This window comes from Balaenoptera ricei, chromosome 5 (genome assembly GCF_028023285.1).
Source record: "Balaenoptera ricei isolate mBalRic1 chromosome 5, mBalRic1.hap2, whole genome shotgun sequence".
Classification (NCBI taxonomy): domain Eukaryota; kingdom Metazoa; phylum Chordata; class Mammalia; order Artiodactyla; family Balaenopteridae; genus Balaenoptera; species Balaenoptera ricei.
The window spans coordinates 78,490,108-78,514,852 of record NC_082643.1 but is presented as its reverse complement, the minus strand read 5'-3'; the positions used below and the strand labels follow the sequence as shown (position 1 = coordinate 78,514,852).

General features: G+C 36.6%; 1 protein-coding gene, 1 non-coding gene and 2 pseudogenes across 2 annotated transcripts in view; 2 read left to right on the top strand and 2 right to left on the bottom strand.

Annotated features, from left to right (window-relative positions):
• Positions 1-221: 221 nt before the first annotated feature.
• Positions 222-1,276, bottom strand: LOC132366543 (bifunctional methylenetetrahydrofolate dehydrogenase/cyclohydrolase, mitochondrial-like; annotated as a pseudogene).
• A 5,816-nt stretch (positions 1,277-7,092) lies between these two features.
• LOC132366246 (small ribosomal subunit protein eS24-like) lies at positions 7,093-7,553 on the top strand (annotated as a pseudogene).
• A 1,508-nt stretch (positions 7,554-9,061) lies between these two features.
• Positions 9,062-24,745, top strand: part of KLB (klotho beta) — a 34,435-nt gene continuing 18,751 nt past the window's right edge. Inside the window, 1 exon segment of the mRNA XM_059923836.1 lies at positions 9,062-9,886. Within this exon segment, the coding sequence (XP_059779819.1) occupies positions 9,062-9,886 (825 nt within the window).
• LOC132366783 (U4 spliceosomal RNA) lies at positions 21,013-21,152 on the bottom strand. Its single transcript, XR_009503511.1, has one exon. It is a non-coding gene; the product is annotated as a U4 spliceosomal RNA (small nuclear RNA).

Sequence of the window (24,745 nt, the reverse complement as noted above, 5' to 3'; positions counted from 1 at the left end):
GGCTTCTCTCGGCTGGATCGCATGACCCCGCACGATAGTGGCGTGCTCCCTGGTGGGTAACTGCAGAGCTATGTGTGCAAACACCCGCCCATTTAAGCTTACAAATAAATGCAAAGCATTGTTTTAAACCATTTAAGTAGAATAAATATTGCATTTCTATCAGCCTGGTTTTCCTCGTGAACTAGCTTGGAGTGCTGTGCATGACACAGAAGACACAATAGTTAATTACTTGCTACTCCAAGCTCCTTAGACTTCAGTACTTCCCACTCTTCAAGCCTCAGCACTTTTTTTGCAGCAGTAATGGTATTCTTCATTAGCATTGCCACTGTCGTGGGCCCAACACCCCCCAGGGACTGGAGTGATGTAACCGGCTTTCTTCCTGACTCCTTCAAAATCCACATCTCCAACCAACTTGGGTTTAGCAGTTATGGGATCTTGAATTCTATTTATTCCCACATCAATGACAGCTGCTCCTTCCTTAATCATATTGGCTGTGATCAGATTTGGAATGCCTGCAGCGGAGACCACAATATCTGCAAGAGCTGTATGTTTCTTCAGCTGCTCCTTGGGAGTGTATGGATGAGAAATTGTGACAGCAGCGTCACCTCCAGGATGTTCGTGCACCCCTTCGGTGTGTAGTAACACTGCAATGGGCATTCCAACATTTTTTAACCTTCCACCCACACCCACATTCTTCCCTAGGGTTGGAATGCCAGTTTGCTTAATTATTTCCTACACACCCCATGGAGTAGCTGGTAACATGGAATTCTGGTCCAAACACATTCGCCCTACGTTAATTACATGAAAGCCATCACCATCTTTGTCTGGAGAAACAGCACTGCAGATCTTTCTCTCATCAATGTGCTCTGGAAGAGGCAGCTGAACGAGGAGGCCATCTACATTATCATCATTATTTAGTTTATTGATTAAATTCAACAGTTCTTCCTCTGAAATTGAAGCTGGTTTCACAATTGTCTCACGGTTGATTCCCACATCAGCAGCTGCTCTGGTTTTGTGGAGGACAGAGGAGTGACTTGTGGAATTCTCGCCAACCAGAACCACGCTCAGGTGCGGCCGTTTGTTGCCTGACGCCACCCACTCTTCCACCTCCTGCTGCACTTCCTGCTTGATCTGCTTGGCAAGTTTCCTTCCAGAAATGACAACAGCTTCATTTCGTACTGCCAAGAGGTGGAAGGGGCGATGGTGGAGGCAACAGCTCTGCACCGGGCCGGAGCAGCAGGGTGGCCAAAGTGGATGCGAGGGACACTGCAGCCATGGCCAGCGCCCTCTCTTTCATTCTTTAAAAAAAAAAAAAAAAGCCAAGACATTGAAGCAACCTAAGTGCCCCATCAACAGATGAATGGATAAAGAAGATGTGATATATATATATTCCATTATATATATAATGTATATATTATGTACTATGTAATAGTATGTATAATATATATAGTAATATATACTATAGTATATATATAATAGACTATTACTCAGCCATTAAAAAAAAAGAATGAAACACTACCATTTGCAGAAACATAGACGGACCTAGAGATTATCATGCTAAGTAAAGTAAGTCAGAAAGAGAAAGACAAATACCATATGATATCACTTATTTGTGGAGTCTACAATATGACACAAATGAACTTATTTACAAAACAGAAACAGACTCACAGACATAGAAAACAAACCTATGGTTACCAAAGGGAAAGGGGAAGGGGTGGGATAAATTAGGAGTAAGGGGTTAACAGATACATACCACTATATATAAAATAGATAACAAAGATTTACTTTTTAGCACAGGAACTATATTCAATATCTTGTAATAATCTATAATGGAAAAGAATTTGAAGCTGTACACCTGAAACTAACACAATATTGTAAATCAACTATAGTTAAATAAAAATAAATTTTAAAAAATACTCAGTACACATTTCAAAACTTAGCCTTTGTCAATTAACTTTTTTTAATTAAAAGACTTTTATTGAGCAATTATAGTTTCCATACACTCCTTCACTCCCTCCCCCCACATTTCCCCTATTTTTAACATCTTGCATTAGTGTGGTATATTTGTTACAATTGGTAGGCCAATATTGATATATTACTAACTAAAGTTCATAGTTTACATTAGGGTTCACTCTTTTTTTAAATTAATTAATTTATTTATTTATTTTGGCTGTGTTGGGTCTTCGTTGCTGTACGCGGGCTATCTCTAGTTGTGTTGAGCAGGGTTAGTCTTCCTTGCGGTGCGCGGTCTTCTCATTGTGGTGGCTTCTCTTGTTGTGGAGCACGGGCTCTAGGCACATGGGCTTAGTTGTGGCACGCAGGCTCAGTAGTTGTGGCTCATGGACTCTAGAGCGCAGGCTCAGTAGTTGTGGCACATGGGCTTAGTTGCTCCATGTCATGTGGGATCTTCCTGAACCAGGGCTCGAACCCATGTCCCCTGCATTGGCAGGTGAATTCTTAACCACTGCGCCACCAGAGGAGTCCCAGCGTTCACTCTTTGTGTTGTACATTCTAAGGATTTTGATTAATGGGTCCAACATCACACTATCCTACAAAATATTCCTTTCACTGCCCCAAAAATCCCCTGTGATCCATTTATTCAGCCCTTCCTCTCCCAGTACTTGGGGACCACTGATCTTTTTACAGCTTAACATATATTATAGTTTGAATCATACAGTATGTAGCCTTTTCAGATTGGTTTCTTTCACTTAGTAATGTACATTTAAGGCTCCTCCATGTCTTTTCCTGGCTTAATACCTCATTTCTTCTTATCACTGAATAATATTCCATTGTATGGATATGACACAGCTTTGTTTATCCACTCACCTATTAAATGACATGTTGGTTGCTTCCAAGTTTTGGCAATTATGAATAAAGCTTCTACAAACATTCATGTGCAGGTTTTTGTGTGGACATAAATTTTCAATTCATTGGGGAAATACCAAGGAGTATGATTGCTGGATAGTGTGATAAGAGTATGTTTGGTAAGAAACTTATAAGTAGTTTTGTAAGAAATTTCCAAGGCGCCTTCCAAATCGTCCATAAGTTTTTGCATTCTCACCAACAATAAATAAGAGTTTCTGTTGTTCCACAACCTTGTCAGCATTTGGTATTGTCAGTGTTCTGGATTTTGACCATTCTAATAGGTATGTACCAGTATCTCATTGTTTTAATTTGCAATTCCCTAATGACATATAATGCGGAGTATCTTTTCATATACTTATTTGCCATCTGTATATTTTCTTTGCTGAGACGTTTGTTCAGATTTTTTGCATCCTTTTAATTGGATTTTTTTATTATTGTTTTTGTTGAATTTTAGAGTTCTTTGTACATTTTGGATACTAGTGCTTTATTGATGTTTATCTGTTTTGCACAGATTTTCTCCTAATGTGTGGATAATCTTTTCCTTCTCTTAACAATGTCTTTTGCAGAGCAGAAGCTTTTGGTTTTTTGGTTTTTGTTTTGTTTTGTTTTGTTTTGTTTTGTTTTGTTTTAAATGAAGTTCAACTTGTAAATTTTTTTTCTTTGTTGGGTCATGTTTTTGGTGTTATATCTAACAAGTCATTGTCAAACCCAAGGTCTCCTAGATTTTCTTCTATGTTATCTTCTAGAAGTTTTATAGTTTTTCACTTTATATTTAGGTCTGTGATTCACTTTGAGTTAATTTTTGTGAAGTGTGTAAAGTCTTTAACTAGATTCATTTTTTTGCAAGTGGGTGTCCAGTTATTCCAGCAACATTTGTTGAAAAGGCTATCCTTACTCCATTGAATTGCTTTTGCTCCTCTGTCAAAGATCAACTGACCAGGGCTTCCCTGGTGGTGCAGTGGTTGAGAATCTGCCTGCCAATGCAGGGGACACGGGTTCGGGCCCTGGTCTGGGAAGATCCCACATGCCGCGGAGCAACTGGGCCCGTGAGTCACAATTACTGAGCCTGCGCATCTGGAGCCTGTGGTCTGCAACAAGAGAGGCCACGATAGTGAGAGGCCCACGCACCGCGATGAAGAGTGGCCCCCGCTTGCCACAACTAGAGAAAGCCCTAGCACAGAAACGAAGACCCAACACAGCCATAAATAAATTAATTAATTAATTTAAAAAAAAAAAGATCAACTGACCATATTTATGGGGGTGTATTTCTGGGCTCTCTATATTGTACCATTACTCTGTGTGTCTTTTGCTAATACCACACTGTCTTGATTGCTGTAGCTTAAGAGAAAGTTTTTTTTTTTAATATTTATTTATTTATTTTGGCTGTGCCAGGTCTTAGTTGTGGCACACAGGATCCTCGCTGTGGCATGTGGGACCTTTAGCTGTGGCATGCAAACTCTTAGTTGTGGCAGGCATGTGGGAACTAGTTCTCCAACCAGGGATCGAATTCGGGCCCCCTGCATTGGCAGCGCATAGTCTTACTCACTGGACCACCAGGGAAGTCCCTAGAGAAAGTCTTAAAGTCAAGTATCATCAGTCCTTGGATTGTCCTTTAATATTATGTTGGTTATTCTGGGTCTTTTGCCTTTCTATATAAACTTTAGGATCAATTTGTCAATATCCATAAAAATACCTGGCTGGGATTTTTAGGGATTGCATTGAATCTATAGATCAAGTTACAGAGAACTCACATCTTGATAATATTTAATTTTCCTATCCATGTACATGGAATCTCTCTCCATTTATTTAGATCTTTCTGATTTCTTTCATCAGAGTTTTGTAATTTTCCTCATATAGATCTTGCACATATTTTGTTAGATTTATACCTAAGTACTTAACTTTATTTGGTGCCAATGTAAATGGTATTATCTTTTTAATTTCAAATTCCAATTGTCCACTGCTGGTAAATAAGAAAACAATTGATTTTTGTATATTAAACTGTACTTAACAACCTTGATATATAGTTGCTCACTAGTTCCAGAATTTTTTTTTTTTTTTTTGGTTAACTCTTTGGGATTTCCTACATTGACAATGATCATCATCTACAAAGATGGTCTTATTTCTTGCTTCCTGATCTGTATAATTTTTATTTCCTCTTCTTGTCTTGTTACATTAGCTAGGACTTCTCGTATGATGTTGAACAGAAGTGGTGAGAGTAGAAATCCTTGCCTTGTTCCTAATCTTAGCAGGAAACTATCTAATTTCTCATCAATAAAGTTTTATATCTAATATTGACTTTTTAATGTTCATTTTTGTTATTAAAAGTAAAAGTTTTTAATATATAAAATAAAGGAAATAATTATAACCTATTTTTCACCATCCAAACACAATATGGTAAAATGTGGGTATTTTCTTATAATTCTATGTATTGGTTATAGCTTTTATCACATCATTATAATCATACCATTATTCAATTTATTATTTGGATTTTTTCAGTTAGTTTTTTATCTTCAACATTTTAATGTTACTATATATTCTTTGAAAATGTTAACAACGCTACAACATTTCACCAAATGAATATTTCATGCTTTAGGTAATTATTCTCTTATGAATGAATCCTTAAATTATTTTTAATTTCCTTCTGTCATAAATAATGCTGCTATAAAAATATTTGCACATATAGCATTTTTATATTGGTAATAACTTATTATGAAACATTTCAGAAGTTATTAGATTAAAAGATATGACAAAATCTAAGGTTCATGATATATTGAAAAATTGCTTTCCATGAGTATTGTACAAATTTATATTCTAATCAGCAATGTCCTACAATCTCATCAACACTGATTTTCATTACTGATATTTATTTTTGCTAATTTTATAAAAGAAAATATTATATAGTTATTTTTGTATGTGTTTTTAATTACTGGTCATTTAAATTTTTTTCATTAGCTACACAGTCCTCTTTTGTATATTTTTCATTCATGTTGTTTGTCCATTTATTTGATTTAGAGTATTTTTCATATTGATTTGCGATGAATTACTTATATAATAAAAAGTTAGCCATTTTCTTTCTAGATCTGCTCCTTTTTCAAGTTTGTTATTAGTCTTCCAATTTTTATTTTTTCAAATATTTTAATTATAAATTATATGTGATCATATATACATAAGATCATACAAAATATATATTTATATAATTTCATATTTACTTTGTTTTCTTCTAGAGTTCTGTGGCTCTCTCTTTCTCTCTCTCTCTCTCTCTCTCTCTCTATATATATATATATATATATATTTTTTTTTTTTTTTTTTTTTTGGCTGTGCCACATGGCTTGTGGGATCTTATTTCCCCATCCAGGGATTGAACCTGGGCCCTCAGCAGTGAAAGTACAGAGTCCTAACCACTGGACTGTCAAGGAATTCCCTATATATATACTTTTTTTTAATTGTGGTAAAATACACATTACATAAAATTTACCATCTTAAATGTCTGTGGCTATATATTTTTGAAATAAATATGTTTGTGAGGGTGCAAATTATTACATTAAATTTTTTTATTTTTAGTAATCATTTCATAATATATACATATATATCAAATCATTATGTTGTATACCTTAAACTAAAATGATGTTATATGTCAATTAAATCTCAATAAACCTGGAAATTTTTTTTTTTTGGCACGCCGCACAGCATGCGGGATCTTAGTCCCCCCACCAGGGATCAAATCTGCACCCCCTGCAGTGGACGCATGGAGCCTTAGCCACTGGACCACCAGGGAAGTCCCAAACCTGGAAAATTTTTATTTTAAAATAAGGAATTAACTGCGTCAACTCCATTCATTTAACAGACAGTGATTAAGCATTTACTCTGATAAGTGATGATAAAAATTTAGATAAGAGATATTCTTACAGTCTAGTAAGGGAGACAAACAATTCCCGGATTATGTGATAAATACAGTGATAGAGGTATACATAGTATACCATAGGTACATTCCTTCATTCAGCATATACTTTAGGCCCCAGTTATTCAACAGGGAACCAAACAGTAACGGTCCTTATTTTTAAAAGAGAGAGAGATGACAGTCAAACAGAGGATACAAATAAATGTATTGTATGTTAAGTGTCAAAACAGCAAAAGCATGGGCTGCCATGGGGACACAGAGACTATCCATCTAAATCATCTCAAACTAGCTTTTTTCACTCCCTGGCTGCCTGAGGATCAACTGCCATCATGAATGACACTGCAACTATCTGGACCAGGAAGTTCATGACCAAATGACTACTTCAGCAGAAACAACTGGTCACTGACGTCCTTCTTCCTGGGAACACAACAGTACCTAAGACAGAAACGAGAAAAACTAGCTAAAATGTACAAGACCACACCAGATGTCATCTTTGTATTTGGATTCAGAACCTATTTTGGTGGTAACAAGACAGCTGATTTACAGTTCCTTAGATTACACCCAAAAAAATGAACCCAGACATAGACTTCCAAGACGTGGCCTGTATGAGAAGAAGCATACCTCAAGAAAACAGCAAAAGGAATGCAAGAACAGAATAAAGAAAAGTCAGGGGACTGTAAGGCCAATGTTAAGGCTGGCAAAATGTGAACTGGAGACTGGACACAAGTGGAGTAGATTCTGCAGTGACTTTATCTGCAGCGATTGTGAAGATTTTTCACAAGAGGACTGATAAACTAAAAACTTTTTAAAATCTAAATTTAAAAATAAATAAAATCAAACTGGGGAGTCAGAAAGGCTTTCCAGAGGAGGTACTGAAATTTTGAAAAACAGGTAGACATGAGCTAGTTGAAGGGGGGGGAGAACACATCCTATGCAGAGAGCACACGTACCAAGGCACAGGGATGGGGCTGATCAATGTGTGCACAGCTGTTTAGAGGTTATTTGTTATGGCTGCAGGGAAGGGGGTTACTTGTGGTTAACGGATGAGAAATGAAGCTAAAAATGTAGGCAGGAGCCAGAACTTAGTGTCTCTTATGCTAAATCCTAGCGTCACTTCCTGAATAATCCTTCCCTTTCACATAAAAATAAGTAATGTTCACTGAGCACTTACTATGTATGTGTCAGTATCTGTTCGAAGTGCTTTACATGTATTAACTCATTTAATCCTCACAATAATTCAGGCAGTCGATACTATTATTATGCCTTATCTTACATGAGAGGAAACTGAGGAGCAGAAAGGTGAAAGAACGTGTCCCCAGTCGCACAGCTGTATGACTGGCAGTCTAATTCCAGGGGCCAAACTATTAACCACTCTGCTTCTCATTAGTATGTGATGCTTCAAATATTTAAAACTTTAACTTTTTTCAAGGTTATTTGGAGGCTATAGAGTCTGTAATATTTCTTTTTATTTATTCTTATTGCAGACAATGTTCCTTAAATTATTTTTTAATGTTTTTATATCTGAAGGTAGTAAACAGCTTCACTATTTTCTTTTTCAGTTTTTTTTTTTAATGATTGCCTATTTATTCTTTAAGTGAACTTCCACAATAATTTTGTTGAAGTAAAATTTGGGATTAGAGGACTTTGGTTAAAAGTGCATTAAATGTATAAATTAAATTGGAAATGATTCAGTGTTTCCACCCAAATAATTATTCAATGTTTCAGTGTTATATATTTCTTCATTTATCTTTTTTTAATTTATAAAGACATTTTTATAATTTTCTTAAAATAGATAGCACTTAATAAGATTATTCTTAGATGTGTTGTAATTTTCGTGGAAGTGTAATATCTTATGTTTTTTAATTCTTTATTTTTGGCATCTAGGAATGCTATTTATTTGTCCATAAGATTGTTTTTCCTGAAATGTGAAAAATAAAATTACCACTCAAAAACTATAAAAATAGAAAAGGTATACACTTTGCTCAGTAATGTCCAAAACATTCAGAAAAGATTTGGATCCATACGAAAGGCTACAAAGAAACTATGGCATTTTATTCATTGTTGATGTGTGTTTGTTACACATTGGAACTATTGTCGCATGTATTTCCATCTAATTTTTCCAATAATAAGAGAGAAGGTGACGTGTTGGTGAGGGTAATAGAGCCCCCTCCCTCAAATTAACGTTGCTCTCCATGACCCACCCTAAGTCTCACAGTTCAAGCTAATCATTGACAGAGCTTTACAATCACAAGCTTTTTTACTGAAGCGTTGATAAGACAGTCAAGCAGCTAGTGGCAAATGAAGCCAGGCTGTGCGGCATGATCTCCAGGGAATGAATGGATTTTCTTCAGCACCGATGAAAGAAACATACGCTACAGGAAAACAATGTCCAGCGGGGGACTGCAAAGATGTGTCATCCTGTCAGCATTTATTCTCCTCCAAGCTGTTACTGGATTCTCTGGAGACGGAAGAGCTATATGGTCTAAAAATCCTAATTTTAGTCCGGTAAATGAAAGTCAGCTGTTTCTCTATGACACTTTTCCTAAAAACTTTTTCTGGGGCGTTGGGACTGGAGCATTTCAAGTGGAAGGGAATTGGAAGACAGATGGAAAAGGACCCTCTATATGGGATCATTTCATCCATACACACCTTAAAAATGTCAACGGCACAAATAGTTCCAGTGACAGTTACATTTTTCTGGAAAAAGACTTATCAGCCCTGGATTTTTTAGGTGTTTCTTTTTATCAATTTTCAATTTCCTGGCCAAGGCTCTTCCCCGATGGAATAGTATCAGCTGCTAACGCAAAAGGTCTCCAGTACTATAATACTCTTCTCAACGCCCTGGTACTTAGAAACGTTGAACCTATAGTTACTTTATACCATTGGGATTTGCCTTTGGCGCTGCAAGAAAAATATGGGGGGTGGAAAAATGAAACCATAATAGATATCTTCAATGACTATGCCACATACTGCTTCCAGACGTTTGGGGACCGTGTCAAATATTGGATTACAATTCACAACCCATATCTAGTCGCTTGGCATGGGTATGGGACAGGTATCCATGCCCCTGGAGAGAAGGGAAATTTAGCAGCTGTCTACACCGTGGGACACAACCTGATCAAGGTACTGTACAGCTGACTTCTTATTATAGCTTCACAGTATAAAGAGCAGTAGTTTAAAAGAAACTCTAAGAAATGTATCTTCCATTTAAATAACTCTTTTTATTGAAATCAACTCAACTAATTTTAGTCTAATTCACAAGTTCTATCCTCAAATTTCATTCTTAGTGTATGTTTTATTTATCTAAGCTATTATTAATGTATTAATCCAATTATTTTCCTTAAATATTGCACTTTTTAAATTAACTATTTTTAAGTCTACTGTTATACATCAGAGCATGAGAATGTGGGTTTACTTTCATTCTGTGGAAAACCAGTCCTTTAAAAATTTCATTGTTGAAACCCTTTTCTGACCACATGCAACAATTTCATAATTTTATGTTAAGGCATGACCATTTCAAATATGTATTTGTTGTTAGTCTTGCTATACTTAGTGATATTTAGAAATAGTGAGCTCAATAAATGTTAGCTAACTGATGATACATATTAAATGCAGGAATTGAAATAAATGTATTTCACAGTTGGTTTCATTTGTATTACATGGCAGGAAAGATGACATTATTTGTTCTAGGAGCTAAAATTCAACTAGTAGCATAAAAACTGGGAAGAATATGCTTTAAGTGTTTTAAAGGAGCATATTTCAAAAGCTAGAGTTTATGCTGGGAAATGCTAAAATGATTAAAACAATAGTGAAAATGTAAGCAAAATAATAGCTAATATTTATTGAGTGCTTACTATTTACCACAGATGACATTAAGCATATTACATGCATTATCACATTTAATCCTCATGATAACCTTATGAACTGGGTCCTATTATTATCCCCATTTTAAAGATGAGCAAACTGAAGCTTAGTGAGATTAAATAACTTGCCCAAGTTTACAGAGTAAAATGAGCTGTTGTCAACATGGAATTTATAAATTACAACAACATTAGTAAACATTGAATGCCTCTATTAAGAATATTTTTAAAAGAGCAATCTTTCAGGAATTTTCAAGAGATTTCATCTCATATTGAGGCTAATATCTAGAATCAGACTTCACTTTTTGAGCTAAATAGCTTGCTTGGGAAAAATAAATTACCCTGGACACCTGCTACGTTTTGAAAATGAAAAATGCTTTACTAGTAGGGTTTCATAATGTGCTACGAGACGTAATTTGATTTTTTAATAATCAAATGTTAAATATATAGAAACAGAAAAATGTATAGGAACATAAAATTACTCCATGTCTAAATTTGCACATACAAAATATCTGTTAATCCTTCTTTTCTTTTTGAACTTTCTGGATTATACGTGTGCATTGCACTATGGTTCAGTCACATCTGCCCTTGCAGTTAACAGATTGCATTACAATCTCAAGGTCATTTACATAGCTTTGAATATAGTTGTATATAGAACATATTATTAATATGTGGGTATACTGTGATTTAGCAAATAGGCCTCAAGGGGAGAAAAATTATAGCTATTAACTATGAAGATTATGCATATATATTTTAGAAAAAATATTCCTTTTATTTAGTTCTTTCAATTATTAAAACATTACATGCTTGTGTAAACTGAGAAACATCAGATTGTACCAAAGGGTACACAATGAAAAGGTTAAATTTCTCCCTCCCTCTCCACCTGATAATCCCAACCTCAAGAAAACTAGTATTAGTAGTATTTTATATAGTCTTTTTAAAGTTGTCTATGCAAATACATGCACATATATGCTTATTCAACTTTTGTGTAAAGAAAAATATTCTAAATTGTTAAAAAGTTTTTGGTTACCTGGAAAAATGTTAACAATTAGAATTATCATGAAGAATATGTTTCAGTGGTTCATTTAAAGCCTTAAAAACTGACTGATAGGGGGCTTCCCTGGTGGCGCAGCGGTTGAGAATCTGCCTGCCAATGCAGGGGACACGGGTTCGAGCCCTGGTCCGGGAAGATCCCACATGCCACGGAGCAACTAGGCCCGTGAGCCACAATTACTGAGCCTGCGCGTCTGGAGCCTGTGCTCCGCAACAAGAGAGGCCACGATAGTGAGAGGCCCGCGCACCGCGATGAAGAGTGGCCCCCGCTTGCCGCAACTGGAGAAAGCCCTCGCACAGAAACGAAGACCCAACACAGCCATAAGTAAATAAATAAATAAATAAAATTTAAAAAAAAAAAAAAAAAAACTGACTGATAAAAATACACAAGAAAAAGTTATAACTAACAAATAGATGCTGCTTCCAAACCTAACCTATCAAAGCTATATTTTCAGATGTTTTTCATTTTCCTCTAATTTAAGATAAGCTCTGCCTCTAACACAAAATTAACACTCTCTGATAGTAACATAAATTTTATAGTGTTAAATTGATGGATTACATTTTTAAATTATTATGTTTTCCAAATAATTTCTTTCATCCCTTTAAAGTTTCTAAATCACGAACCTACATAAGGAGCATGAGGGGTCCCTTGTAATTAGTCAGAAAGTGAACTCTGCCGCATAACCCAGTGGCTTATAGCACCAGAGAGAAATCTTGCAATAGTCTGGCGGCCTGAGGTGAACTAGATTTCCTCACTTGCTCCCTCTCTGTCCTCCTTTTAACATAGAAAAGATTAATTTGATATTTTATGTTGCAATGAAGTATTTCTTCCTTATTATGCCACCTTGTGACCCAGAAGAAGCATTCTTTAGGACTAGTTTTTTGTCCAAGAATATTTATTGAGTTAAAAAAACTAATATAAAACTAAATTCATGGGTGGTTTATAGACCACTTTATTCCCCAATCCTCAGATATTGAAAAGATTTCACAGCGGCTATTGCAATGTTTCTAGTTCCAGGATGATGCTGAAAATGCCATCTCAGTCTGAAATGTCCTGGTTTGCAGGAAACCTAAATGGTCTAGGCAGTCCTGAGACTGACCTGGAATCTAGACTCCACTTTATGCGGACTTGGTGGCACCTAGAGCAGGTCTCTCAGGTAGAAATTTACTATAATCACCCCTACTAATAGATGCTGCACTCTGAGATTTTTACAATATTTGGAATAGAAAGTGGGTGCCTTTTTTGGCCTTAACCATTTATATATTATCTATAATCTTTACAACAACCTTGCCAGGTACCTATTATTATCTCCATTGACAGAGTGACATTTCTACCAAGCATCATGTCACTCCCTTGCATAAAATCCATTAGTGGCTTCCCAAAGTTTTAGGGATAAAGTCCCAAGTTTTCATCAAGATCTTCAAGACACAACCCCGGCCTCCATTCCCTCCTTCCTGGCCATCCCCATCTCTCTCCCGTCCCCATCACTAATGCCGACCCCTTGTACCCTACACTCCACAATAATGCACTACTAGGAGTGCCTTAATTTTACCTTACTATTCCTCTCCACTCAGCCTCTACTAGCTCTCTATCCAGCTAGAACACCCTCCTTACTCCCTGCTTTATCCATCTAATGTCCTTCAATACTCAATTTAGGCGGTCACCAGCTCTAAGTTCTCCTTGACTCGTTAGGGTCAGCGTCCCTCCTGAGGGCTCCCATCATAAAAGGTGCTTGCTTTTATCATAGCAGTCTTTTCATATGCTACTTTTCCATCTCCCCCAACTATCCTGAGAGTTCTTTGCAAGGAGAGACTATTTTTCACGTGTTTTATGTTTCCAGCACCTAGCACAGAATATTAGGTACATGATAGGTATTAAGGTTTGTGGAATGAGTGGTTTAGGATTTCCATCTTAAACCTTGTCATCAAAGAACCAATCTCAAGTTCAAAATTCATATTTCATTGCATTCTTGCTAATTCTTGAAATATTGCTTATATTAATCCAGTGGTGTGTTTATAAGTTAGGACTCTTACAGAAACCTAATTCAAGTTGGCTTAAGCAAAAATGAGCATTTTCCTATAACCAGATCACAGGGATGAATGGACCCAGTAACCAGGACACTCTCAGAAGCCCTTTATCTCAGTCTCTCATGTCTATTTCTTCTTGTGGGTTCTCCTCATTCTCTCCTTTGTAGAGGAGAGTTCTCTCTCCCAAGTTCAGTTTTTAAAACCCCAGAGACAGATCCTAGCCTGTTTGGCCTATGCACTCATGCCTCAGAGCAGCAGAGCTGCAAGTTTTCACATTAGTAAAGGCAGTAATGGTGTCTGTTTTCATTCTATTTTTAAAGCAGTAAATATGCATAATAACTGAAATTTATAGATTCCATCCCCTCCTCCTTAAAATGAAATATCTGAGAGCCTCTGAGTAAACATGCAGGGAGGTTGGGGGATATGAGATGGCTCATAAGATGGTAACTCATTCAGTTTATTACTCCACTAAATACTGCCAGCTTCCATGATAGTTCTGACCACTTCATGGCTTTAAATTATTATCTTTCATAGATGTGAACTGTTTACATAGTACCAGGATTTCTCAACCTGGGCACTATTGACATATTGGGCCAAATAATTCTTTCTTGTCGTGAGCTGTCCTGTGCATTACAGGACGTTTAACAGCATCCCTGGCCTCTGCCCCCTAGATGACAGTGGCACCCTCCTCCACAGGGTTACAACAACCAAAATTGTCTCCAGACGTTGCCAAATGTCCCCTGGAGTTGGGGGCGGGGGGACGGGACAAAATTTCTCCCCCTTCCCTTCCATGAAAACCACTGACTTAAACCTATAAATTGGCAACTGGTTAAAGACATGAAGCATAAAAAACAAGAAGTTTGAAATAGAATCAGTATGAGGGACGTAAAATTGTCTCAGTTTTAGAAAATTGCCTCAAGGAGATTTTCACCAGTCGCATACATAGACTCTAATTTATGCCATATCAGGATGTTTTTAGAGAACAAACGATTCTTTAAAAAATGTTAAATGAGGAAATAATGTTGATGATTGTATCTAATTTGGCTTTTCACACTTTGGGAATAAAGACTGTTCCTACTAACTTTGTGTTATTTGTAAAATACTTGAAAGAGTTGCCCCAAACTATTTCTCTTATATAGTTATTTATGAACAAAACAGTAAACTTACTTTTTGAAAGCTTGTATTTTTTTAAGAGTAAAATTCAAGAATTCAAACAGAATGTTATAGAAGCAATATTATAAATATATAAATATTTATCCATTTTTGATGCCATAACACTGTGTTTCACAAAGTTTGGGTATTTTGTGCATCACTTCATGCTGGCTTTTTTGCTGGCTTTTTTGTTTGTCTGTATATCCAAGTACCACATGCACTATTATTTATTAAAACATTTTTCTTTAAAAATGTTTATTTTGAGGGGAGTTCCCTGGTGGTCTAGTAGTTAGGATTCAGTGCTTTCACTTCTGTGGTCTGGGGTTCAATCCCTGGTCAGGGAACCGAGATCCCACAAACCGTGTGGCCAAAAAAAAAAAAATGTTTATTTTGAAAGGAAATTTTATATCCTATTATACACGAAATACCAGTATTTTCTAATATCCTTAAAATAAATATGTAACATTTAAAATTAAAAAATGTTCATCTTTGTTATGCCCAATGTCATATCCCATACAAAAAGAGGTAGGTGTACCAGCCTTGGAAAAGACCTTTGAATATGTAAATTTTATTCTGCATTTTAGTATATATTCAGTCGTAAAACCAAACACATTGTGTCATTTAAAAATGTGTCATAAAATGCTTTTTCTTATGTAATTAAAATAATTTTTAAAATGTAAAAATATTTATTAGATGGGAAAATGCCAATACTTATGTTTATGTATATGAGTATTTTATATATGAGTATTTTATTTTCTGAATATTTTAAACTTCTTTGAAATAAACTTTTCAGTACAATCTTTAAAGAAATAGACTTATATAAAATAAAATATATGTCAACACTTGTTTGTATACCACACACAAATAATGAAATGATTTTTTAAATTCCTCAGGGGCTCAAGAGATTGCTTAATACTGTGAAAGAGGGTTTCAGGACAAGAAATGTTGGGAAACTCTACTCTAGGTCAAGGCCTCACCCATTTGTTCCTGAGCCTAGAATAAGACTTGATTTATTCCCTATTTTTCCACCTCTTTGAGGAACTCTGTCTTAGCATTTATTGGCGTCATTCCCTCAGAGAAGGTCACACGAGGCTGCATATGTATTAGGTATTCAATAAATAATATTAATTATTTTCTATTTAAGGGAGATCTGCCTGGCCCCAGAAAGTATTTAAAATTGTTATTGAATAAAAGTGGACTTCAGACACACACACAGACACAAACACACATGCACACCCACACACACGCACACCAACCCAGATACTGGCATAAACATATAGTCTTTTCAGAACATGCAAATCAATTTCTGTGTATACCAGCGTCTATTAAAAAGTTTACATTGAAAGCCCATCTCGAAACAAGGTGCAGAATGTTGATGATCCTTAAAGCTGAGAGATGTGTTTTGAGGGGTCGTTATACTATTCTTTCTATTTTTATGTGTTGTGACAAAAGCAAAAAATACATAAGATGAGAAAGTAAAGAGAATATTTTGTATTTTTAAAAGAAAAGGAAAGAAAACAATCATCTTTATATAGTACACTTCTTAAGGACTTGTCGAAATTCTTAACCAAAATTTAGTGCTAAAACAGCAAAAACAGCTGTGAAAAAGCCACCATTCACATGATTTATAGCTAAGCCTTCGTTGGCAACAGACAGCTGCAACTGCTTTCTTTTTTATAAATTTATTTTCTATTTACTTATCTTTTGGCCGTGTTGGGTCTTCATTGCTGCACGTGGGCTTTCTCTAGCTGCGGCCAGGGAGGGTTACTCTTCATTGAGGTGCAGGGGCTTCTCATTGCGGTGGCTTCTCTTGTTGCGGAGCAGGGGCTCTAGGCACGCGGGCTTCAGTAGTTGTGGCACGTGGGCTCAGTAGTTGTGGCTCGTGGGCTTAGTTGCTCCGCGGCATGTGGGATCTTCCTGGACCAGGGCTCGAACTCGTGTCCCCTGCATTGGCAGGTGGATTCTTAGCCACTGCGCCACCAGGAAAGTCCCTGCTTTCTTGAACAAGAAGGCTGCAGTGTTTCACAGGCACATTTAAATAGATTAAATGTCATTTTTAAACCTCTTTGGCCCAACACCCCCACCAATATCTCGAAGACTAAGTGTAATATTTTGAAATGCAGTTTCTAGCTGGAGCATTTTTAGCTTGCCTTGGTTAGACAGAAGCAAAATCTTCAAGGATAGTCTGAAACGATTTTTTTCCATAAAAAAAGAAAGGAATTTTTAAAAACTCCCTTGTTAAAGTTGGGTTGCAAGACAATAACATATTAAAATTAATTTTTGCTAAATCTTGTAGCTAAAAAACTAGCCCAAGCTTTTCTGTCAGTGAGAAGGTTAAAAAAAAACTTAACTTGCTACCTTCCACCATGTCCCCGCCAACACCAAAAACAAGCAAACAAACAAAAAAGAACACAGAAATGGGGAGAATAAAGGACAGAGATTGGTCTTAAGTCTTAAAAATGGAGACTTGAGACAATTTTTACAGATAACTTTTTGACATTTTGTCCTACTATTCTTTTTTTTTTTTTAATATTTATTTATTTATTTATTTATGGCTGTGTTGGGTCTTCGTTTCTGTGCGAGGGCTTTGTCTAGTTGTGGCGAGCGGGGGCCACTCTTCATCACGGTGCGCGGGTCTCTCGCTATCGCGGCCTCTCTTGATGCGGAGCACAGGCTCCAGATGCGCAGGCTCAGTAGTTGTGGTGCACGGGCTTTGTTGCTCCGCGGCATGTGGGATCTTCCCAGACCAGGGCTTGAACCCGTGTCCCCTGCATTGGCAGGCAGATTCTCAACCACTGCGCCACCAGGGAAGCCCCCATACTATTCTTAATAACGATTATTATAAGCAGAATATTTTTTCACACACCTAATGTACTGTCAGAAACTGTACTAGGTACTTTTCACATGTTAGCTCATTCAATTCTCACATCAACCCTGCCAGGTAGATATTCTTATAGGCATTTTATAGTTGATGAAACTGAAGCCCACAGAAATTTGCCTGAGGTTACAAAGCTGTACAAGTGTGGTTTTTTTACTCATAATAAGTGTCAGATCCAAAATTTAAATTTCATCTGTCCGAATCCAAGCTAGCAAGTTTTAATGACATGAATCAGCTACCTAGCCTCAGTGAAAAACAATTTACAGCCTACAACTCCATTGCAGCCACTTGTGTTGATGCAGACTCAATAGATATTTGACTCATATTACCTATTTAAAGACCAAAACAATCTACGCATATCCATTCATCTGTCAATGGACATTTAGGTTGCTTCCATGTCCTGGCTATTGTAAATAGTGCTGCAATGAACATTGTGGTACATGTCTCTTTTTGAATTATGGTTTTCTCAGGGTATATGCCCAGTAGTGGAATTGCTGCGTCATATGGTAGTTGTGGCACATATATATGATGGAATATTACTCAGCCATAAAAAGAAACAAAATTGAGTTATTTGTAGTGAGGTGGATGGACCTGGAGTCTGTCATACAGAGTGAGGTAAGTCAGAAAGAGAAAAACAAATACTGTATGCTAATGCATATATATGGGATCTAAAAAAAAAAAGAATGGCACTGATGAACCTAGTGGCAGGGCAGGAATAAAGACATAGACATAGAGAATGGACTTGAGGACACAGGGAGGGAGGGGGAAGCTGGGGCGAAGCGAGAGTAGCATCGACATATATACACTACCAAATGTCAAATAGATAGCTAGTGGGAAGCAGCTGCATAGCACAGGGAGATCATCTCGGTGCCTTGCGATGACCTAGAGGGGTGGGATAAGGTGGGTGGGAGGGAGACGCAAGAGGGAGGGGATATGGAGACATACGTATGCACATAGCTGATTTGCTCTGTTATACAGCAGAAACTAACACAGTACTGTGAAGCAATTATACTCCAATAAAGATCTATTTTTAAAAATCTATCTACATGTTTTATTTGTCCACAAAATCTATGAACAGTTTATCACTGATCCATACATTAACCATGAGTTTTTTCCTTTGTCCCCATGATTTTACTTTTTATTTGCTCAAAACTTTAGTGTCCCATTAAAGTGCTGTTAAATCACATACGTGTGCCCTCGGCAATACCATCTAAAGTTTAAAAATGTTAACACAATCATTCATTTAATTAGCTAATGCATAGTACATTTTATATAAAAATACATATATGTATATATATATACATATATATATATTTTTTTTTTTTTTTTTCAAAATGCCACGCGGCTTATGGGATCTCAGTTCCCTGACCAGGGATTGAACCCGGGCCACAGCAGTGAAAGACCAGAATCCTAACCACCAGGCGACCAGGGAACTCTCCATAGTACCTATATTATTATCCCAACTCATCTTCATTAGGACCTAAGACACCGCTAACAAAATATAGGAAATAATGATCAAACAAGTTAAAACTAGTATTCTTATAGATGTTCCCAATCAAATTTGAATAAAAGGTAAAAACAGCTCTCGGATAAGAATTGCTAAAAAGTTTCAATAACCAGAATACCATTGTTAGAGAGAAGAGTCATGTAAAAAAAAACTATTTGTAGACGACAATTGGTATTTTATAACCTTCAAGAGAGCAGTATTTACCTTTTCTAATCATTAAGTAGAAAAAGTTATACTTCAGTGAATGATTAACAGGTTTAAATAAATGTAATTATAAATGTTCAGAGAATAACATTGTGATCATATTTAAACAGCTTAATTTGACATGAACACTCTTATACGTGGAAAATTAGGCCCAACTGGAGAATAGAAAATATTGTAAGTAGTGGAAACAGTGCTAGATATGACGAAATTATGAACTGAGGGAAACTTCACACTAGTTTATAATATAATACATGTGTCATTTATTTGCATGTAAAAAATCTTACAGAGAAAACTCAATATTAGAAAATAGTCTATGTTAAAAAGGAGTAATTGGGCTTCCCTGGTGAGGCAGTGGTTGAGAATCTGCCTGCCAATGCAGGGCACACGGGTTCAAGCCCTGGTCCGGGAAGATCCCACATGCCGCGGAGCAACTAAGTCCGTGAGCCACAACTACTGAGCCTGCGCGTCTGGAGCCTGTGCTCCGCAACAAGAGAGGCCACGATAGTGAGAGGCCCACGCACCGCGATGAAGAGTGGCCCCTGCTCGTCACAACTAGAGAAAGCCCTCGCACAGAAACGAAGACCCAACACAGCCAATAAATAAATAAATAAATTTTTCTTTAAAGTGAAAAAAAAAAGGAGTAATTAAAATTATTGAACATTAACAGCAATTCTCTTGCTGAAAAGTAAAGGGATGCTGAGAATAGATCAGAACCTTCTAACTTACTAACCAATAAACAGTGAATCACAGAAGAAATTAAAATGATTTCCTGGGTGATCTAACAGTGCTACTTGTTTGGGGGAGCCTTGAGGCTGGTGAAAACCAGGATTTTTAGTATTTGGAGGATTCCATTCATTGGTTCTTTATGGCATCATATCTTGACCAGAGATTATGTGACTGAATCTTAAATAAAGAGCTGGGTTTACTGTTATCAGTTCTTCTTCCATGTTAATCACGTGTGTATTGTACGCCTCCTCCTTTTACCTTTGAATATCAATGTATTATTCCAGAGTAAAAATATATAATGACATCCAGAATAAAAGAACTTTTAATTTGTTTTTTTTTTTCCTTTGAGATTTTTGGAACTTCAGAGAAAGTAAAGAGTGATAGCATAGAGCAATTAAATTCACTGACAGAAACCATCTGTTTCAACCAATTCTCGTGACATTTTTAAATTTCAAAAATAATGCATTTTTACTGAAAAACATTCAAACGATACAGAAAGACATAAAGTTAAAAAACGAAAGCTCTCCTCTTTTCTTACTCCCTAATCCCATACTCTAGAAGTAACAACTGCTAGCGGCTTGTTCAATGTCCAAATATTTTTCTATGTATATATAAGCATATACATATAGTCATTTTTTTACAAATTTGAATCATATTACTACATTAAGCTTTTGTTATCATTTCTAATTAATTGAAATGTAGAAGTATACTGTTTTTCTTCTACTTATTTCTATACTTCTCTCTCCTACTAGAGGTCAGAGGTCATCTGAAGGCAGGAGCTATCTTGTTAATATTTTTTCTAAATGCCTACTAAGGTGACTTGCTTTTTTTTTTTAAGCAGTCTCCGTAGAGACTCTCAAAAATTGCCAATGTCAACTATATTTCAAGTCTTCATGGCGGGGTATTGGGAAAGTTTTCAACTAGAAATAATCATGCCTCGGATAAACCTCATTGGCTATGATACTGCCACTGCGCAAAGCTGCCTTGTATTTGTTAAATAAGTGTTTATAGACTTGAATTTAAGCAATCAATCAACATAAATGAATGAAGAGTGATGAAAAGGATAAAATAATAGCTATGGGTTGAGGCCTTCCTTGGTGGCACAGTGGTTAAGAATCCGCCTGCCAATGCAAGGGACATGGGTTCGAGCCCTGGTCCGGGAGGATCCCACATACAGCAAAGCAACTAAGCCCGTGCGCCACAGCTACTGAGCCTGAGCTCTAGATCCTGTGAGCCCCAACTACTGAGCCTGCGTGCCACAACTACTGAAGCCTGCGCACCTAGAGCCTGTCCTCTGCAGCAAGAGAAGTCACCGTGACGAGAAGCCCGCGCACCGCAACTAGAGAAAGCCCGCGTGCAGCAAAGAAGACCCAACGCAGACAAAAATAAATAAATAAATTTATTTTTTTAAAAAATAGCCATGGGTTGAAGGAAAGAGATAAGTAAAAATGATTTCTCTAAACTTGATTTTGCTGATGTGTATAATTTCTTGAAGGGGAAAAAATAATTAAGCAGAACAGAAGGTAATGCTGATGAACTCTCTGTTTGACTGGGGACTGAGGGGGTTGGATGAAGGCGTAATCAAAACCATGACTCTCAGATTGTCTCTTAGAGTGTTCCTGGCACCCAAACACTGTCAGATGGCTTTCTCAATGTACTGGCCCTTGTTTTTGTGCCATGTCTGTTACATACACTTGCATTTGCACAGCCTGTTCAATCACCTTTGAGTCTAAGATGTAAAAGTGTGTTTCAAAAGCTCATAATTTAATGTGCATCATGTCCAGAAATCACAGTGATCTAGAGGCTGAAGGATTTAGTTCTAATTCTGGCTTTGCACTAACTGAGACCTTGGGCAAATCACTTCTTTTTCTTTTTTTTTTTTTTGGCCGCGCCATGCGGCTTGTGGGATCTTAGTTCCCTGACCACGGATCGAACCCCGGGCCCCTGCAGTGGAAGCGCAGAGTCCCACCAACCACTGGACCACCAGGGAATTCCCAAGTCACTTATTTCTTTTGCTTCAGCATCTTATCTATAATAGAGAGTTTTTAAGAATTGGACCAAATGATCTCTAAAGTCCATCTTCTACCTCTAATTAGCAGGCAAGAACACAGAACTTGGAGCAATACAGCCTGGGCTTGACTTAGCTTATGAACAAGCTACCTAACCTCTCTTCCCTCTCCTATAAAACGGGAATAATAATAGTACCTACTTCTCAAGATTTAAATGAGGATTAAATGAGATAGTACATGGAAAGTGCTTAGAATAGTGCTCAGCACATTTAGCACTAAATATATGTTCATTCTTATTACTGTTTATATTGTAAATTTTCTATGGTTCTGTAATTTAACCACTATTCTGTTATATTTGATCATGAAAGTCACTCATCTTTAAGGACCATTTAATTATGATTTGTTCAAAGGTGATGCTGGGCTAACGGCTATGCAACCACAGCGTCCCTGCCCTTTCGGTCTAACATCGACAATGGTGTAATGATCACCATCCTTGGTCAAGACAGTCAAGTGTAGAAATGGTTCCTAAGGGACTCATTTAGCCTCTGACACCAGTAAGGACAATATCCAGTGTCAACATCGCTGGTTCTAGGAAAGAGGTACAGGGAATTACACATAAATATTACATGCTGTACTAGACACTTGGAAAACTACATGGTTTTCTGAATACCCCAAATTTGCTGGCAGGTCCTCCATGAACTTTCTAGGTGATCCTAAATTCCAGACACGTATAGATACTTTATTCTCAACAGGTGAGAGTGGGACCCTCATTCTAGGACTGTTTAGTTCTTTTAATAACCAAGTACAGCCGAAAGAAAATATAATTTTAGAACAGTATGCTGTGGTTCACGTCAAATGGCCTTTCCCCAACATTCAAAATTTAGAACTGGTGGGACATACAGAAAGCACGATGGTTTAGTATAGTGATCAGAGAGGCCTGGATTCACATCCTGTCTCCACGACTACCTAGCCTCTGTGAACTTCAGTTTCTTCTCTAAAATGGGAAAAATAAAACCTGCTTTGCAGAGGCTGTATTATCAACAATGTATGTCAGGTCACCAACAAACTAGCTGATCCATAGTGGGCATTTATTCAACAAGTATTCTATGCCAGGCTCTTCCCTGGACATCTGTATGTATAACTGTGAACAAAAGAGATACAGTCCCTGCACTCAGGAAGCTCGTAGGCCAGGAGTGGACCTATGTTGCATGGGCCTGAGACTTACATAAGGAAAAAATTCAAAATTATGGACACAAAAGCTGGTGCAAAGGTAAACATCTATTTAGAATGAGAAAAATATTACAACAAATTACTGTGGTCTTGGAGATTCAGATTCCTTATTTTCTGAGGTCTCTTCAAGGAATTTATCAGAAATATCGATACTTACTTAGAAATGTTTCCAATCACTACTTGGCTCCCCACCCTCCCAGCACATTTCATGGGGACTCAGGCGAGTGAGGAGTACTGAAGTTTCAGCTTCCTTAGGTTCATGGTCAGTCTGCCTTTGTTGCAGGCCCCAAAATGGTAGGTCTTATTTTTGTTTTTGTACAAATTATATTATTTGTAATTCTCAGAGTGGTTTCTATGTTGACTATCTTTAACTTTTTATTCCTAAATCCTGAGGAAAGGCTTTAAGTCTCCAACCCAGGTTATTTTAGCTTCGATTATACTTGGAGATATAGTCTTTTTGCATTAAAAAAATTACTAATAGGATCACTATTGTTAATTTAGTACTAACAGAAAGCTTAAAATGTCATTTCACCTTCTGCAAAGTTGGCATGCAAATGTTCTCCTTGGGCAATGAACCTGAACTTCAGTAAGGTACCAATTTACTGATATTGATTTCTTCTAAGTGCCCTTCTAATATCTGGGGAAACCCACAGATGCTTCATTTAATAAATTATGAACTTTATTCTAGACCTTTTTCCCTTTGTGTTGCCAGGTTTAGATTCTGGCTCAGGCACTGGTTTAGTTTAGTAATATTATAATTGAAATTAGAATTCTATAACAATAATAGGACTTTTTTAAGGAACAAGTATATTAGAGTTTAGTTTTTACATGATTTCTATATGGACATCCTGACACTAGGCAAATTGATAACAATCAATGATTTGTTAGAATAAGTTGAAAATACAATGATTGAAAAGAAAATAGGAGGAAAATGAATTTTAATATGATCATTACTGAGTTAGTCCAACCATAGAAAATATGAATTCGAACCATTAAAAATAGAATGGGTAAATATTTTCTTTATGAAAGGTGGTAACTTTTGTTAATATTTAAATTCTCTCCTAAGAATAATGAGGGTAAGATATTGTTTCCAAGAGAGTTTCAAGATTGTCAAAAAATTAATAAGAAAATAACAATCACATAATTTTTTTTTAGCAATGAACAATAAAGTTCACATATCTTAAGCACCCAATAAATATTTGTGGAATGAATGAATGTTAAATAATCTGGAAGAGCAGCAATTGTAACTAGTAGAAAACTTGATACTTAATATAAAGAAGTGCTGAGTAAGTTAAATAATAAATCAAACTGAAATTAATTCTAGCCCAAATGAAC